General features: G+C 33.9%; 1 protein-coding gene across 2 annotated transcripts; it reads right to left on the reverse strand.

Annotated features, from left to right (window-relative positions):
- Positions 1–4,210: 4,210 nt before the first annotated feature.
- Positions 4,211–9,943, reverse strand: LOC149542114 (protein DETOXIFICATION 27-like). Of its 2 annotated transcripts, XM_089797159.1 has the most exons (9): positions 9,823–9,943; positions 9,252–9,677; positions 6,656–7,197; positions 6,462–6,548; positions 6,295–6,351; positions 5,490–5,728; positions 5,111–5,229; positions 4,651–4,737; positions 4,211–4,534 (listed from the first exon to the last, which is right to left on the reverse strand). In XM_089797159.1, the coding sequence occupies exons 2-9, from the start codon at positions 9,561–9,563 to the stop codon at positions 4,502–4,504; spliced, it is 1,476 nt and encodes a 491-aa protein (XP_089653285.1). In that variant the 5' UTR covers positions 9,564–9,677; positions 9,823–9,943; the 3' UTR covers positions 4,211–4,501. The 2 variants fall into 2 exon arrangements, with proteins under 2 accessions (XP_089653285.1, XP_089653284.1); XM_089797158.1 differs by lacking the exon at positions 9,823–9,943 and having other exon boundaries at positions 9,252–9,709.
- Positions 9,944–19,674: the final 9,731 nt, after the last annotated feature.

Raw genomic sequence — 19,674 nt, forward strand, 5'->3', positions numbered from 1 at the left:
TTCCCTCAAAAGGTCTCCCAGTCCTAAGAACCAAGGTTTGATACACCACAAGGGTACTAGAGGAGAGCTATCACGTAGCAATACCACCGACATGGTTTTAACCATAATCAAGTTTTATATAATGGCTAGAATGTTGACCTAGCTTTGGCCCATTACCACTCTGAAGTTTTCCCCTGGCATATCCAATATCGGATATCTTAGTCCAAGGTAGGCTTCCTATACAAGTCACACATATTTCTTTTACACCCAAGATCCACGAATGGCGAGGGGAGAGTATATGTCCATGTAACTCCTAGGGTTTTAAACACTACAAAAACACCAAATAGAATAGAAAAAGTTCATTTTATGCACCAAACAAAGTGTTATTTAATCTAGGAAATCCACACACATGGTTTTTACAAGCACATAAGGTCTTCGAAAACATCCTACAAACAAGCATTAATAGTTTTTCAATGTTTAGTCTTCATCCAACAGTCTCCACATGCTACAAATAGACCATCAGTAACACAAAAACATCTAATCTAGGTCCTAGAAGTAAATAGAAAACCTAGATGCAGATTTTGAGTGCAATATGTGCTTTCTATGAACCAACTGTGCTATGACAGAGTATACTGCACCCCAGAAGGCTAGAATGGCTCACGATGCCCCCAAGTGCACTCAAATAGTGCTAACTATGCCTATGGTGCACTTGGGGCCTAGAAGGGTGTAATTGGTAGTTTTTGGGCATAGTTGGAAGGCCAGTTGTAGAGTGTGGTGAAATGGCACTGCCCAAACAAGACCCAGAAACTAAAATTTTGAAAACTACTCTACCAAATGCTCCCAAACAGTGTAGATTGCGCCCATGGTCTAGTTGGGGCCCAAAAAGGCGAGGTTGTTAGTTTCTAGGCATACTTGGTAAGCTATGAACAACAGATAGGGTTTATGGTGGCTCCTAGGCTCCTAAAACTACCTCCTAGGGGTCCCAAGTGCACCCTAACAGAGTAGAGTGCACCCTAGGACATCAAGCTAATAGAATGCATAAATGAGAGCATAAAATCATAAAATCATATTACTAGGCCCCCTAATTAGACTAGGTGTGATAAAGGAGAGAGAATAAGCATTATACGCCTCCAAGTGAGCTCCTTCCTTGCACCTACAAGCACAAACACAAGAAACCCAAGTTAGTAAAGCATGTTCACATCAAGTTCACCAATTGTAGGACTAGAAAATGGGCTAATGTCTAACATACTATGAGAAAATCAAAAACTCAATAAACATAAATTTACACCCTCTAGTCTACCATGAAAGCCAAATAAACAAAAGGAAGCAACACAATGTTAAAAAAACCCCTCTTTCATTTGTAGCTCCCATGTCTTTTTTTCTTATACATGTGATGTAGCTCCAATTGCCTAAGTGCACACAATTAGGAAGCAAAAGCATAAGATAGTGATAATGCTATGAGAATACTAGAAGATGTGATTTTAGCATGACAAAGAGAGAGAGAGAGAGCAAAAGATTAAGAAGCTAGGGTCTCAAGGACTTAAAACATAGGGACTAGAAATGAGAGGAAGAATGCTCATTTATAATCAATTCACAAGATGAGAGCATTGGAATTGTCACCTTGGATATGCGACTTGGCAAGAGATTCCTTTGAGAATCCACAACACATATGACACAAGATGCCAAATGTGGGATTGTATGACGCTTTGAAAGTCAAATGTGGTTATAAATAGAAGATGATCTATGACACGTCATATGACACCTCAAACCCACTCAAAGTCAAGAATTTATGAAAATGGAAGCCAAATATAGATATGTGTAAGGAAATAAGAATATATTGATTATGACATATCTTAGCCAAGTGTAAATGGAGAATCTATGATGTGTCATGCCCCTGTGTCACAATGATGACAATATCATGTGGAATATTTGAATTAAAAATTCATTATTCCACACAATAGAAATTAGTAAAAATGGAATTAATGGTGGAAAATATGACTTGGGAAATTGCAAATTTCCATGGTTTGTGAATGATGAATCAATTAATTAATAAAATTAATTAATTGAGGATGTTAGTTAGGAAGAAAAATTAATAAAATGAGATACGATTAAATTATGGGTTATTTAACCCTATATAGAAAATTAGCAGATGATTGGCTAATTTGATTAAATAAGTGCAATAGTATCCTTTGATGAAATGTGAGAATAATGTAGATTGACTAGGGTGATGACAGGTAGACCAAAGCCATGGTCACATTGATTGATTGATGAAAAATGATAACATGCCAAGGACACATGACATGAAATGAGGACATGTAATATTTAACTGACATTGTAAAATGCTACAGGATCAAGATTGGTTGATAGGGTTGATCATAATAACATCGACAAACACTATCAATATTATTAAATAGTTGATAATGCTATGATTTGACACTAAGAGACTCGACAATGTCAAAGATTAGATGTTGTGAATGATTGTTTGACCTAGCACTGAGAGCCATGATAGTACTGAGGCCAGATTGATAAGATTTGATAGACTGATAGGTTTTCAAGGCACTGAAAGCCACAACAATGCCTAGGATTGGACAAATGATGATTGATTTGGGATGTTTGACATGTTTCGAGTCAATCAATACTGATTTCAGGTGATTCCAAGTAGATTTGGGGTGATTCTGGGTTGATTTGATATGATTCTGAGTTGATTTGCAATTGATGTGAAAGAGGATATGAATGACGATAGACATTGTTGAGATATGATCAAGTTGGACAAAAGATCAGAGTTAGCAGAATGAGAAAATGGGATGAATTAGTATGAAAATGTGATGAAACCATAGACGTGAACCATTTTTGAGCATCTACACATACATGCCCAGCTGTAAGGCCTTCTAGGTTAAGGCCAAATACAAAATACATTCCAGATCAAAGATCCAATATCAAATTCGCAGCTTTAGATACATATGCTCCAAAATTTTGTGTTCTACTCCAGAATCCCTCAAAAAACTGCCCTAACTCTAAGCCTAAACACTCTATATATACTTGCCAAAACAACTTACAAATCATTCTAGAACATTACATAAAAGGAAGGCCGACCCAACAACAGTCTAGACACATCCCAATAAAAGATCTTAACATAAATGTCACATTCGAAATAAATCCCGCAAGTCAGCTCACAGAAATCACATTCAAATGTTGACACTCGGCATAAATAGGAAAACTCGGCACATGAAGGGTCACTTGGCTTACACTAGGTAACTCGGCACATGAAGAGTCACTCGGCATACACTAGATAACTCAACACATGAAGAAACACTTGGTCAACACTAGATTACTACAGTAACTCGACATCCACTAGAGCTACAATAACTTGGCATTAATATCCAGAATGAACAAAAAATGAGCAGAATAACAAGACAACCCAAGATACTCCTGCATCAAGATATATCCCAAAGAGCTTCTTAGCATAGCTTGTTCCTAGTCCACACAAAATTTTTGTTGACCACCTATTGGTTCCCCAAAATGGTAGTAAGATTCAAAGCGAGAAAAACCCCGTACACTTCCCTATTTTCCCCACCAATAAGACGGAACCAACATCACCAATTCTTATAAAGATAAAAGAAAACAAATCATGAACGGTTACTCTTCCCCGTGTAACTAACTCAATATCTTTTTCGTTATAGTTTGTTTCAACACTTTTATAAAGGATTAAATTTTGATAAATCCAAACGGCAAACGAATACCGATTTAATTGGAGGAGATGGGTTATGACATAATATCTATAGCTTCTGACTGCTGAAATCATGCAATTTCATTTGTTTCTCCTCCATTGCTTGCTTATTTCTCATCTTCCTCATATTTTGGTTGCTACCCATTTTCTGACATCCCCCTTCCCACATAGTTCCTCCTCGATGAACTTGTCTGCTCCTTAATTTTTTCATTTTCTTCTTTAAAAAGGGGTATGAAAAATGCAGTGGAGTGAAAGTTTTGTGGGATTTTTATTATTTAATGCGTCTCATTTTGCCATGGTCTCAAGATTAGGATACCATATCTTTCAAAGTGTACTCATAATTGCGACGTCTCCTCTACTCTTCTTATTACAAGTCATCTCTTTTTTGGGGTTTCTGTCTTAATCTTTTTTCATGTTCGAAGCCCCTGATTAATGAGGTGTTACAAAATAGAAATCACGTGGAAGGCTATCAAAATTAAAAATATCTTAACATTCATTAGAGAATTTTAATTGACAGAAAGAAAAGGGTAGCCTTATTTGTTTGTATTTCTGATATAAATAAGAAGAACAGTACTATTGTATGATTACACCTCTTGAAAATTAAAAATAATCTGCCATAGAAATGCTCCCAAATAACCCAAAAAATCTCCCATAAAAATGCTCTCCCATGGCAGATCTGTTTCGAGTTTGGATTAGCAGTTGCATAACAAGCTATGTCAGCTAATCAAAGAAATGCTTGAGCTGCTGATTCAACTTTGTTGAATTTTCACCTTGGGCAGCCTGATTCGATCCATGTTATCGACTGACTCGACCTATCGCTCGAGCGGCCTGCAATTAGCATAGAACAACAATAAATAAAAGATATAACTTATCCCTCAAAACGTTTCAATTTGACAATGGCATGAACTGTGCAAAAAAAATATTTAATGGGATCTAGCATTTACCTCTCTGTCCCAGTCACATCTATAGACAATAACAGCCAGAACAATGGTCTGAACTGCTGTCCCACATATCATTCCTGTCCATATCCCCTGCCATATAAAAGTTGGGACGCCATGTATTTCAATTAGAGATTCTAGGGCTGAAATACTCAAATAATTTAAACAATCGATTAAAATCTTTAAGAGGAAAATAAGTTTGATAAACTGTACAATGGAAGGAGCTTATAATCACTCCGCAACAATGTGCAAAGAAACCATCTAGATTTTTCTAGCAGTCTTCCACGCATTCTTATTTGGTGACCTTAAAACATGTTCATAATTTGTACTAATAGAGCTTCGATTTGATTTGCGGTCATCAGTATTGTATAATATAATATGATATTCTGGTGCCATAAGCTCCAGAGACTCAGAGAGTCATTTCATTTTTATATTAGCACATTCTCTAGAAGAAAGTAGTGCTCACCAGAACTCCCTGTTTAAACACCCAACCAAGCAGCGCACCAAAGGGAACACCAATCACATAGTAACACCCAATATTAATGTAAGCAACATAAGATTGCCACCCTGATCCCACCGCTACCCCTGAAACAGAATAAGGCAGAAGAATACACAGTGAGTGTCATATCAGGATAGGCATTCATAAAATTTATTTGTTCGGTGCTCACAACACTGAAATGCTTACGGCAATTGCAATCTTTGCATTCCTCCCAAAACACAAGGTTTCCACCATTATCAATTTTACAGATAGGCTACATGTTTCTACAAATAAGTTGGAAGGAAAAAGGACAGGGCTATGAACTTCTGATCAATGCTTATACAAACAAAAAGTCGAATTGCTTTACCTGACAGTACTGGCTGAATGCTGTTAAAGAGAACAGTAAAGCTCAACAAAATGGATAGCTTAGAGACTGCTTTTATGATTGTGGAACTACTTGTGAAGGCGAGAGCAAATTCCTGGCGAAGTACAATAATGAGCAAGCCAAAAACAAGGCCTATCACAGTCGAAGTACTTGCAGAAACAATCACTGAAAATTTAGCTCCTTTGCCATTTCCAGCACCCAGCTCATTGGCCACCCTCACACTGCATTTATAAGCAAATAAATTTATAAAACAATCAACCCAAGGAAAAATAGAATACAATTAATTTTTTTTTGACATTGTGCTGATTGGCTCACATATTTCATGATGACAAAACAAATGGACGTGTGTAGATTTAAATAAGCCTGCAATGCTTGCAAAAGAATCAGGGAATGGAAAAGGCTTATTTGTACTCTATAATCACCATGCATTGAGGATTTGAATGAAAAACTAATGCACTTCATGGATTTATTTCAATTGAGAAAAAGTGATCCTATCAACTAGTAATGCAAGGATGAAAATGAATGGTACGTGCATTCCATTTGATTAAGCACAGTTGGAGCTTAAGCATGCATTGAAAACTACAAGGAAGTTAATGCAAGCTATGTACTCAATCTTAAGAATATGATAACAAATAAGCCTGAAGTTGAAAATAGTAAATCTGAAAACATTAAGGCTACAAATGGTGTCATTTCAATCGTCTCATAGATTCAACAAGGTTTGATCAGGGCATTTATAACTTGTACATTTTATTTCAATAACCTAAATGTTATAGGTACAACTACATACCCAGTAGCAGCAAAAAAGCCGAGTGGTATCATCATCTCCCAACCATTGATGCTCATGCTGCAAAATGCATATCAAGGTTTTAAAAACATAGTTGCAGCATTATATATGCATTTCTTCATTGCTTCTCAATAAATATTGTACAAGAAAAAGGCTTGTTACAATGTTACCAGATAGAAAGAGAATCAACCGCAACTTGTGAATCTGGCAGATTTCCTGTCAAGAGAACCAATATTCTGTAATACCAATTCTCTAAACTGTTCACAAGCTAAAGCATGTCAGCACTGACTGAACAATATTCTTAACTCAAAAACACCCAAATACATTCACAGTTTATATCTTCACAACTGAATTGGCTACTAACCATAGCATGACACCGGATGCAGCCGAGAGCTTGAGAAAAGGCCACAAGTCAGTGAATGCATCGCTGGACAGCCCTGTCCACGTCAGCGGACAACCCCCACACGTGGCATAAAGAATTTGGGCAATTGGGGGCAACCACCATGCCAAATTCAATGTCATTGCTGAACCAATTAGGCCCATGTCCAATTTAATAATAAACAGCCAGCTTAGAAAAACGTGGAGCACCAACGTGGCTGCAGAGATCAATGCAATGACCATGTTTTTCAACTGGGATTGCAAAAATCTCTGCACCGGAAAGAGGAATACAAATGCGAAATGTTGGGGAATGAACCAGATTGCAACTCTTCCTGTTAACTCAGCAATGTCATCTGGTTGTCCGAGGATCTTCAAGATGGGGGTTGCAAATATATACATTGGTAAGAGAAGAATTGCAACACCAAAGAGGACAATCCATGCTTGTTGCATATGTAACCCCAACAGATGATATTTCCGAGCCCCAAAAGCCTGGCCGCACAGGGTCTCCAGGGCGCTTCCCATGCCTAACTGCCATGGTCAGTTCAAAAGTTCAACAAGATCAATAAATAGTAGGAGTGAATATTTCATCATTCAAATTTTCTCGTTACTTGAAAAACATTGCAGTAGATGTATGCTATTGAAACAAGAACAGGAATGAGTATAACAAACAAGGAATATGATATAATGGAAACCTGTCGATTACCGTACCGAGCATTAAAATTATGAACACCTGCAGATTGCCCTCTTAAGCTATAAGACGGGTTCGCAAAGAGAGGGATGAAATGAAATAAAATTGGGGAATTCGTCTGTTGGACTTGCCATTAGAACTGTTGGCTCTTCGGGACTTGGCATAGAAATATGGTTGTCATTGAATTTGGGGAGGGAAAAATTGAGGCAAATCCAATGTTCACTGGTACATCTAATTTACCGGTTAAAAAACAGTTATTTTTGAACTGTCAGCTTGGTAAGCCAGTTAAGGAGCACTGAGTATTCCTACTCAATCAAATTACAGTTAAATTTTTTTTTTTTAAAAATGGAGGGTTCAGAGGGGAGGCCATCACTGAAACCATGAAATGATTTAGGAATCAGATACGGGTCCACTCACCTCTTCGGCTTAGTGCCTAGGACTGAGGGACATCCACACTGTCAAAATCAAGGCACCATCACTTATGGTATAGGAGCCTTCACTCAGCAAGACTTGATCTCTATGGAGTCTTTATGAGCTTTTGACAGATGTCTTATTATTATTTATAATGTCTAATTAAATTTCGTAAGTTACAAGACTTGATTTAAGGTCAGTTCATTTAGAATCATTCAACTCTATTTTTAAATGAGTATAACTTTTTTTAAATAAATTGAAACACTTTATAATCTTATTTTTCTTTCATCTCCATAATCATAAGACATAAAATATCTTAAAATACTATCAATTTATATTGAAATGATTGAAACTAATATTATCAAATGCCTTAAACATTAACCTTATCATTAAATCAAATATCTAATATGATACATACTCAAAATAATTATTTCTATTTACATATTTATCTATATTTCAAGTTTTAGGATGAAATAGAAAATTAAAATATTGTAGATAAGAAGCAATTACTTTTTAAGTTATGCTTCATATGTAGATCAGCTAGTAGATGGGTAAAAAAAAATTGTAATATTTTCAATATTTCTATATTGTTAAATAAATTTTATTTTTTCTTGACTTTTTGCAAAAGAAAAAGTCAATCAATAAACTTGACCTAAATTTTACTTGGGCTTTTACAAAATCTAATCTTAGAGTTTGGTCCATTTGGCTGTGAGAATATAAATATGGGAATAGGAATATTTATTCTCGAATAGAAAATGGGAGTAAGTATTCCTATTCTTATTTGGTTCCACCAGAAATTGATGGGCTCACAGACCTAAAAATTTATATTTTCTAAAATAAATAAAATTGGAATAAGAATATGTATTCTAATTCCACTTATTTAGATGGAATTGCAACTGCTTATTTTTTTGTTAAAATTAGAATACATATTCCTATTTTAATCCTATTCCAATTTCAATTTGATGCATCCAAATGAAGAATTCAAAATTTTAAGAATTTATATATGCCTATTCCAATTATATTTTGGCCACCAAACAAGTCGTTTTGTGGTTATCCTTTTTCCAATTATCAACTTCCACAAACGAAACGAACGGCATGATAAAATTTGTAAACATCTCCATGACTGAATCTAGTGGCTCTTCTGACTATTAATTTGACATTAAAAAGGTGGTTTACCCTCGACTCTAATCATTCTCAATTGAGATTTCCTCCTGCCTTCAAAAAAAACAAGTAATCCTAGCTGTGCATTTAATAACTTCATAATGAATCTAATAACTTCATATTCATTATGAACTTTGAACTCAGAGTGTCATAAGCTAGAAGTTAGAACTATCACTAAAACTGTGCTAAAATGAACCTGAGAATCAGGCTGTTGTTACTTCCCCCCAAAAAAAAACATAAAAAGGGAAACCAAAACACAAACAGAATGAAAAAGACTGAAAAATTGAAAGCAAAAGCCAGGGAGTACATTCTGGATACTTACAAAGAGACCAAAGTTAAAACCCACAATGACGGTACTGGCGATGGAAATGGCAGCCAATTCCAAATCTCCAATATGTCCTGCAAAAGCCTGAGTCACAACATTTGTTCCATACATAGCTATGCGGCTGAGTATTGCAGGCCCTGCAATCGCCCATAATTTATTTGATTCTTGTACAACTCTTGTGCCTAAATCTCTTGACCATATCACTGACCCACTCTCATAGCCCCCCTGCAAATCACATGAAATTTCTACATCCTCTTTCTGCTTCTCATGAATAAGTGCATCTTCTAAAGAATTTGCTACACTAACCATTTTTTTTGTTTCTTCAGAAGGCAACTAAATTTAACCACCGAAGTGCCTTAAAACCTGAGAAAAACAACCCATCTGCTGAACATATGATCTCTAATTTAGATTCCCAAAACTATGCTGAAACAGACAAATGCAAACATTAGGTAACCAATCAATATAAGCTATTAACATTCTTATATAATGTGAGAAATAGAATTCTAATAATAATAATAACTAGTTGAAGTCAAAAGAATGACAATTCAAGTAGAACACGAAAACGTACCAGAGCCGCCTAGGAATGAGAAAATCCCAAATGGCAGCCTACAACTGACTGTAATGATTTTTTTCATTCACATTAAATCTTGAGGATAATGTTAAGATTGGAGTAGAATTTCAACTCAAATTTTATATGTATATGTATTACAAAAAGGATTGTAGATGTTATAGTCAAGAAAGATACTGTTTTTCCCTTTATCCAACATAATTATTCTATTGTCATTTTAATTACATTTAATCAATCAAACTCAAAACTTTTAATGCATTCATGACATCTCTTTTAATGCATTCATGATATCTCTTTGACCAAAATAGAAAATAGAGGAGTGGTGGGTACAAGCAATAATTGTGGTGGATAGAAATTTGGTGTGATTCTTTAGAGTGTTATTTTATCTTTTATTTTGACCATGAAACTTTATATTCATTAAGATTTGATCTCTTCAAGAACATTCCAACTTCTCTAGTATATCAAGAATCTATAGACAAGAACATATATGTTAGTGTTAACATATTTGAAACTTGACAATCTTTGAACATATGTAAGTTTATATCATATTTATAATTTATATTTGATGGAGTACTTCTACAATTTTGGATTGTGCAACTTGATGTGGCTATTTATTTTAAATTTAATTATTGATTTATAAATTATAAATATTTTAACAATATTTAAAATATATTTTTTAACAAAAGGCATAAACCTTGTATAGATAGAAATATGAAGTAGAAGTTTACACAATTAGTTTTGACAAAGTCATGACTCCAACTAACTAGATATATCCAAATCAAATGCATAATCAAAATTTCTAAATAAGACTCCTTATACTAAATGTACTACCAAATATACATTGCAATGCCAAAGTTTGGGCATAAGATGACTAAAGATGTCAATTGTAACAAGAGCTCTGGTGAGGTTAAGTCCCTGCCTTATGTGAAAATGCAAAACCTTGGAATCTTATTTTTTAACTACACTTCTAAGTTAAATAAATATTTTTGGTGAGTTGGACTTTTGGCTTTTGAAAAAATGGGAGCAACCATGAAGTTGACTAAGCTCTATTTCAGTGGACTTAACTCACAATTTTTTAATAAATTGTAGTTTTATTGTTAAATTTTAATTTAATTTAATTGAAAATTGTAATGCTAATTGTATGTATTCCAAGATTTTCATATATGCATAGGATAGTACAAATTTTAACAAGTTTATTAATCAATTATAAATGAACAGTTGCATTCAAAGTTAATAAAATATTATGCTAATATTTAGAGACACAAATTAATTAGTAAAGCTTCAATTTTATTTTATAAAATGTCAACTACAACATTTATTAATTTTTTAATTAGATATAAATAAATGGAATATTGAAAAAAATAAAAAACTAAAAAATGAAAATCAATTAAGAGAAAATAAAATAACTTAGACAAGACTAATAAAACAATATAATATAATATAATCTAAATATATATATATATATATATATATATATATATATATATATATATATATTTGAAGGCAACAAATAGTAATTTATGAATTTTTATTAACTACCTTAAAAAATAAAATAGAATAAAATATTAATCTATAATTTTCTTTAAAAAATTCCTTTTAAAATTTTTTTTAATCAAATAACCAAACATTTTTTTTACTAACAATTAACAATCATTTTATATAAATTTAGAAAATATTTGTGATTTACAATAAAATTTGCAAAAGTAAAATCTTTCATCAACACAAATTGTTAAAACAAGTTTTAAATTTTTTACTTTATTGTTAGTTTGAAGTTTATAATTAAAATATTTACTTTATAATCAAATTAATTTTTGTAATTAATTTTATTTAATAATAATTTTTATTATAATAAATAAAAAATTAACTTCAAAAATATGGTGTGAATAAAGTGTAAATGTTTTAGAAAAGTCTTGTTTTCAGAAGAATGCACGAGGTAGAATTGGGAGGAAAAAATATAATTAATATTTGAAAGCAAGAAACTACTCATTGAAATTCAAGGGCAGTGTCATTTTTATGGCAGACTCAATGTAGAGGGCAGTGTCATTTTTATGGCAGACTCAATGTAGATTGATATTTGTCATTCTGAGAGTGAATTTTGAGACATGGGGTATGTTCTTACGTAGCAGCAGAATCATGATAGTATGGCATTAACAAGCATTAAATACATGTTTATCTCTTGTTGATTTTTTTTTTTGGCTCTTTTTCATTCAAAAAAAAGACATTTATGCCTAGGAAATTGGTCATTGACTAATAAAAAAACTAGAAATTTGATGCTAATAATTCAATTTAAAAATACATGTGTAAAAACCTTAGATTTTAGCAAATTATATTTCTACTATCAAATTAATGTGGGGATCTATTGAAAACATTAGTAAGACAAGGACTAATAATTATCTATTTGTTGAACTCTTTTTACATATATGCAATTCCTAAGATACACGAGAATAAACATATTTCTCGATTTTCTTTTTAGAGAAAAAGACATTTAGGCCACACTTAATTATTTTAAAGATGAATAATCACTTAACATTACCTAAAAACATGAATGTTTGTGGTTTTCCTTTGTTTCATTAAAAAAAATCAATAAAAACACCAATTGAAAAAGTCTTTTGTCTCCTATTGCACGAGATGCTTGTAATGAGATGAAAACTTTATATTAAAATATTAGATGGAAGGGATTGATAATGCTTTTAGCTCACTACTACATTTGACCTCATTTTTCCACCAAAATTTTTGACCATCAACTAAAAAAGTTTAGGTTGGTCAGAATGTAGAAGGCAAAAATTTATTTATTTTACATCTAAGCCCCATGTTGGTTGAAATTTTCACCAACACATGTAGGTCAAAATGTGTTGGTCAAAATTTTGACCAACACGAGGCTTAGATGTTAAAAAAAGAAACATTTCATGTTTTTTTTTTTTTGCATGTGCGGGATCATTTGCATTTTGTTGGAGTTTTCATTTGTATTTTGTTGGAGTTTTTCGCGCGCATAGAAGAAGATAGACCTGTACATGCAAAGAAGTGACTTGATTTTGCTCTTCCACTGCCAAGCTCTACAAATCTAGCCTAAAGATTTGTAACCTTTTGAATCTTTTTTGGATTTTGTTTAGTCCATTTAATTCTTTATCACAAATTTTATCAAATTTATTTATAGTTGTATTATGCATTTGGACAAGGATGTGTAGTTTAGTTTATAGTAGAGGAGCAATGGCAAAACAGGATGGTTAAAGGACTGTAAAAATGAAAGATGGGAATAAGAGTGTTAAGGCACAAATTAACAATGGAAAATAGTAGGGGGTGAAGACCTCAAGAAATAGGAGAAAATATTTGGATGAGGTTTCAGTTGCTTGTTCGATTTGCGAGGGCTTGGGAGAATTGAAGTTTTGTGATCAGTGCAAGAAAGGGTTTCATTTGAGCTGCTTGGGGTCACAGGAGGTGCATGGAATCAATCCCTGGAAATGCCACAGTTGTCTCCAAAATAAGGTTTCTATTTTTAGGGTTTACTAGATCTTGAACCATTTTTTTGGGTTTTTAATTTTTTTGGTATAGTTATTTTAGCAACTATGGTTATTCACTATTAAGTTTTTAAGTTATTATTTATTTATTAAATAGTACTAAGAAGTTTGAATTTCATTGAAAATAGTGCCTCTACAGTTTTTTCAAAACATTTTCTCATAGCTCTTAGGTTTCCTCTTTTATTTTTAATGTTTTCACCATTTTTCTCGCTCCCCAAAGATTAATTTTATCTAAAGCAATGTCAGTTGAAGTTTCAGAAATTAGTCATCCTGATATTTATAGATTCTTTTGTGATAAAAAATGACAATCTTATCTTTGAATTTGTGATATTTTGACATTTTATGAAACAAGGTTGGCATTTGATAATTTATTTTATGTATTGTCAAGTTAACTTCAAATATTTGAAGTGTAAGCGATCTCTACATTTTCAACAATTATGTTTGTATAAATTTCAGAAATAAACCTCATGGCCATTATAAATCTAAATTTTGATTAGGTGAACAAAAAAGAGGACTTCTTTCCTAGATTATAAATCACGAAATTGCATGTTTTGTGGATTGAGAAGATCCTGAAGAAAATAGTAATATGGAAACTTTCAAAAACTCTAGCATTTTTTCTTTGGAACATCTAAGATCACAGTTAGACATACCCAATGATCTTAGGCTATACTTGAAATAATATTTCAACATTTTTTTGAGTGAACTAAGCACTTTCTTCATATGTTTTTATATTTTAAAAATGATTTTGAAGTTCTTATGTTTATCTTAACATCTTTTTGAATTATCTTAAAATAATGTTTTGAGATGGCTATTGGGATTCATTCTTGTACTACTCATGAAACATAGGTCAATGAGTGTGAGTCTAAAACTACATAGTTGAGTCCTGGTAGCAAAATCACAATTTGACTTGCTGTAGAAACCATCTCCTACTTATCATCTGAAAATAATCTCTACACGAGTTTTAGAAAATAATATTCCTATCAAATAACGCTTTATTTGAGCTACGGAGTGATATTTTGTTAGAGTAAGTAATTAATTTACTAATTATTTATTCTATTTACTTAAGCTTACTTAAGTAAATGCATTCATTAATTAGTTGTAGTCTAGGAGTTTGTATAAGTCGTTGACAATACGGGAGTTTGTTCTTTCCTAAGTCATACTTATCCTCTCACTTTGTTCGAGGACTTTCCACCTTATGTAGATGTATGCTTAGTTGTCACACTTATCTCCTAGCATCTTCTAGCTTGTTCTAGGAGATTTCTGGAGCTCTTTATATTCGGGCTCCCTCATTGTATTTTAACAACAACATCACTTTTCATTATATATTGTAAATACATTTTCTCTTGTGTTACAATATCATTTTCTCTCTCATGTCCGTTTAGGGTTTTTCCCTTGCTCCACGCTCTTCTCTCCTTGGCTTCTCTTTGATAGGTTTTCACATGCAGGTGATCTTGGGCATCTTTAGAGTTAGATTTCATCAACTCTAACATGATATCAGAGCCTCCCTGCTACTGCTTCATTGAAGGTTTTTTGAAGCCATGATTTGAAGTCACAAACCCTAGTTTGTTTATGCATTTTTTCTTCAAATTAGGGGATCAATTTTTTTTTGGAGCACTTTCAACCCAAAAGGATGCTACCATTGGATCTGAAAGGCCGTTTGCAGTCAAGATTCATATAAAACTTGTCAATTTTGGAGACAGGGCTCCGGGAGGCAAAAAAAATTCATTTTAGGCCCCGCCGTACAATGGAACGGACAATTTTGTGGCGAAAAATAAAAAATATATACAAAATTCTTTCCACTGCTACCACACAACTATAGGGCCACCACTACGCCACCAACACTCAACCCACGGGCCGCTGCAACTGGCTGTGCAGCCGCAGCACCGCCATTGCCCAATCGCCGCTTGCCAGCAGAGCTCCACCGACGGCGCCCTCTCTGCTCTCTACTCCTCTGATGGAAACTTCTTGTGCACCACCACTCTGCTGCTCCTGTCATAGTAAGCACCGCTCGTGCGCCGTCAAAAACTGTGGGGGTGACACATGGCATGGGTGCCACATGGCACTTTGCCACATAGACCTTGCCACATCATCATTGCCATGTGGCACCTTTTTTTGCCGTGACAGCCACCAAGCCATCAAATTTTTTGTCTTGAAATGCTGATGTCAGCACTACATCAGCACACCTTCTTGCACTATCCTTCTAGGTCCTTTTTGACTTACTCTCCTTCTTGCACTATCCTTCTAGGTTCTTTTTGACCTACTCTCAAATTTTTGGCCATAACTTAAGCATATAGAGGTATTTTTTTGATTCGAAAGAAGTGCCGAAAAGCTGGTTCTGAGACAGAGACATTGGTGTAGGTATTTTTTAGTTTTGATTCATTTTTATTGCCCATTTTTTTAGTTGAAGTATGAAGTTGTGTTTTTAACTCCGACTTGCATATCTTTTGCGTCCCATGCCCCTTTTTTGAAAACTTTATATTTTTGCAAAGTTGGTTCTATCACCTTTTCAGAAATGTGGTCTTTTCCTTATTTTTTGGCCCATGCTCTTTCTATCATAGTTTTGGCATTTTTGCTATATGGTAGATATCTTAAGTGTTTAAGGCCTGAGGATTGTTTTCTTGGCATGGTTTATCTTGTTTTAGGCTATACTTTATTTTTTTGTAGCTTGTTTTTAGTTTTGATCATTGTAGCTATCATTTTGAAGCACTTTTTTTTATCGCACTGAGATAAAGTGCCACTTTTGCATTCTAGGGGTCATAAACGTTATTTTTGAGTCAGTTGTACATGCACTATTTTCATAAAGCGCCATGGGGGGATAGTTGTTTGTTGTTTTAGGAATTCTCCCTTTGTCAAGTGAGTGTCCCTTCCATGAAATTAGCCCCATGTAGCATCAGTGTGACCATGTCTTTATATGTGTTTGTACCTCTTCCTCTCTTGTCGTTCTTGGTTCATCTATAGGAGACTTTGGCCCACCTTCTCAGTTGTCTGTCATCTCACCCCATCTACATTAAGGGGGGGTTATGCTGTTGTTCTAATGCATCTATGGTTTGATGGTTTGATAGTGTGAGCTATGTATTCAGTGGTTGATCCTATATACAAGGCGATTGCAGTGGCTGGCTACCTATGCATTTCGATGAGATGGATCATCTACCATATAGACATGCTCGGTTCGTGCCTTCTTCTTCCATGGAGGTTCTTTAGATTAGCAATTTTCTTTTTGATGGAAAATTTGCGGCTTCTTCATGCTTCAATGATGCTCTTCATGATCACTCCTTGTTCCCATTTTAGGGGACAATTCCCCTAGTTGAAGGCTTCTTCAGTTCTTCACTAGGTTCTTACCTCTTTTTGGGGGAGGGCTTTTCCCACGTGGTTTTCTCTCTTTCTCCATTTTTAGAGGTTGCATTTTGTTGCATTGTACATGGGTACCTAATATGGCCTCATTGTCGAGACCCATTATGCATTTCTTAGTTTTGTGAGCTTAAGGCATTTCCCTAAGTTGCACTTAAGGGGGGGTGTTAGAGTAAATAATTAATTTACTAATTATTTATTCTATTTACTTAAGCTTACTTAGGTAAATGCATTCATTAATTAGTTGTATTCTAAGAGTTTGTATAAGTTGTTGACAATACGGGAGTTTGTTCTCTCCTAAGTCATACTTATCCTCTCACTTTGTTCGAGGACTTTCCACCTTATGTGGATGTATGCTTAGTTGTCACACTTATCTCCTAGCATCTTCTAGCTTGTTCGAGGAGATTCCTAGAGCTCTTTATATTCGGGCTCCCTCATTGTATTTTAACAACAACATCACTTTTCATTGTATATTGTAAATACATTTTCTCTTGTGTTGCAATATCATTTTTTCTCTCATGTTTGTTTAGGGTTTTTCCCTTGCTCCACGCTCTTCTCTCCTTGGCTTTTCTTTGACAGGTTTTCACATGCAGGTGATCTTGGGCATCTTTGGAGTTGGATTTCATCAACTCCAACATATTCTAGGACCCTACACTTTCAGACTATTCAAACTAGATACCAGTTTAAGTTCAGATCTCGTAATAAAGTGGCCTGGGTTCCTCTGTTTTTACTTTTTTTTTTTTGCTCTGTATTGGTTTGTTTGAGATAAGCCCGGGCCATATGCAAGTCTGTAAAGCACCTTGAAATTTATTTTTTTACTTATTTACAAAAAGTAAACCATAATTTTAGAAAATATTTATTTAAACTTTTTGTAAAGTTGTATACAAGTTATTGATAGGGCCATAGGACCAGCGTGACTAAATCATAGGTCTATATTCACTATCATGACCTACAAAATAATGATCCTAAAGCAACAAGCTAATATAGGGCCATAGGACGAGCAACCAAGACGAGCAACCAAAACTACAAACTAGCAAGAAAAGAATGGCAACCAAATAAGAAACAAATGAGAAAGGTATAAATGCACAATTGAAAGTCTGCAAAAATAAGCATAACCTCCAAATGATTCCTAGGGATGTAAGAGAGTTAGTAAAAAAGTGGTTTTATGTAATCAAATTCATGTTTATGACTTTAATAATTTAATTTGTTTCAATAGGCTACTACCTTAAATGCTGGAAGAATTCATAGGACTCTAGTTTGTGATGTAAGGTATTTTTTTTAACATGTTTGATTTGGTTTCTTCCAACATCAATGTGAATCATCATGACACGAAGCCCAGCTACAGTTGAAAATATTTTCTAGACTGCTTACACTTTTAATTAGAAAATATTTTAAATTTAAATCCATAATAATTTTTATCATATTTGGATGTGGACTATTTATTTTTATGTGACTTTGTTTAGATTTTCCATGCAGTGGATATTGGAAGAAAAATTCTTATTTTGTATGTGAAAATTTGGGATAGAGCAATCGTACTAAAAAGGCTTGCTATAGGATTTTCTTTAACTACCAGTTTAATTGCATTTTTTTGTAGTAGATCACTACATTCATTTAAGCACACCGAATTTTGAATGATCATCTCACTTTATGGTGAACTTTGCATTGTATAAAATGGTTAATAAGAAACTATCTTGCTAATGATCATAACTCTGTGCTCTTTAAAAATAGGTTTGTTGCTTTGACTGTAAGGAATATGGTCCTCTAATAGGTGGAACATTAAGATGTTCATACAAGAACTGTCAAAATTATTTTCATGAAGGATATGGTAGTAAATGGAAGCATCAAGAGGAGCACATTCAAACATAACAAGGAGAGCTTATATATGCCCACATCATTTTTTCCATTCATGTCACCGAGGTAACAACTAGGGCACCTGGAATCTCATCCGATGTCTGTGTTGTCCAGTAGCTTATCATACAAAATGTTTGCCAGAGTCTAAAGATCAGGTTGAGAACCTCTCTGGTTTCATGATATGTTGAAGCCACGATAGAGGCCAAGTATGCACTATCTTAAATTACTTCAACCATCCCTGATCAATCATCATGTGATTGCTAGTTTTGTAGGATTTAGTGTACAATCACAAAGTTAATGTACACTATTGAAGCATGTAGATGACACCACGGAATTTTCAAGTCATTTCCATGGCTAGCATTTTTCTTATGTTCTGCAAATTTTATATTCAAGGCCACTGATGTTTTGACTAGTGTAGGTGGTTGGCATCATAGTTCTCTTTTATCTGATATATCCTAATTTAATAGTGGCATCTATGTTTTTTTGTATAAGCATAACACTGTGAAATAATTGCACTTAAACACAGGTTTGGAAATTTATCCATCAATAAAAATAGTCCTACTTCCTAGAACTTTGAGTAATTGTTACAGTAAAAGTTGTTTGAAAACAAAAGTAAGGCTCATAATGTGGGAGACACTTAATAGATAGGTAGGTAACAAAATACCTTAAGCTGCAATATGATAAAAAATAATAAAATACAGGTTTAAGCAAGGTTGCATTTGTAGTGGAAATCCTAAATTTAATGGAGTCATGTCCATGGTGTCTGCAATTCAATCACCATGGTTTTCTTACCAAATTTGGTAGCTTTGAGCATAAAACAAAAATCATAGAAACAATATGACCATGTATATGTGTTTTTATTATGTAAGAACCATCCAGCTAATGACCTTTATTTTTTATAGCAAGTTATATTATTTTCATACAAACCAACAACACTTGCAATTTGTAATTGCATTAAATATGATCCTTAATGGGTTGTCCAATTATATCATTATACTAGTTAACAGGCTAGTGCCTTTGCTTAGGGTAAAGGTCCCACAAGTTTAGTAATCTACGTAATTGATTATGGCTATGTAGGAGAGAAGTTGTGGCATTGTAATTAATAGAAGTCATTTCTGATTGTTTGTTTAACTAGAAG

The sequence above is a fragment of the Cupressus sempervirens genome, chromosome 8, assembly GCF_028749045.1.
Source record: "Cupressus sempervirens isolate cs-2001-9-10 chromosome 8, ASM2874904v1, whole genome shotgun sequence".
NCBI lineage: Eukaryota > Viridiplantae > Streptophyta > Pinopsida > Cupressales > Cupressaceae > Cupressus > Cupressus sempervirens.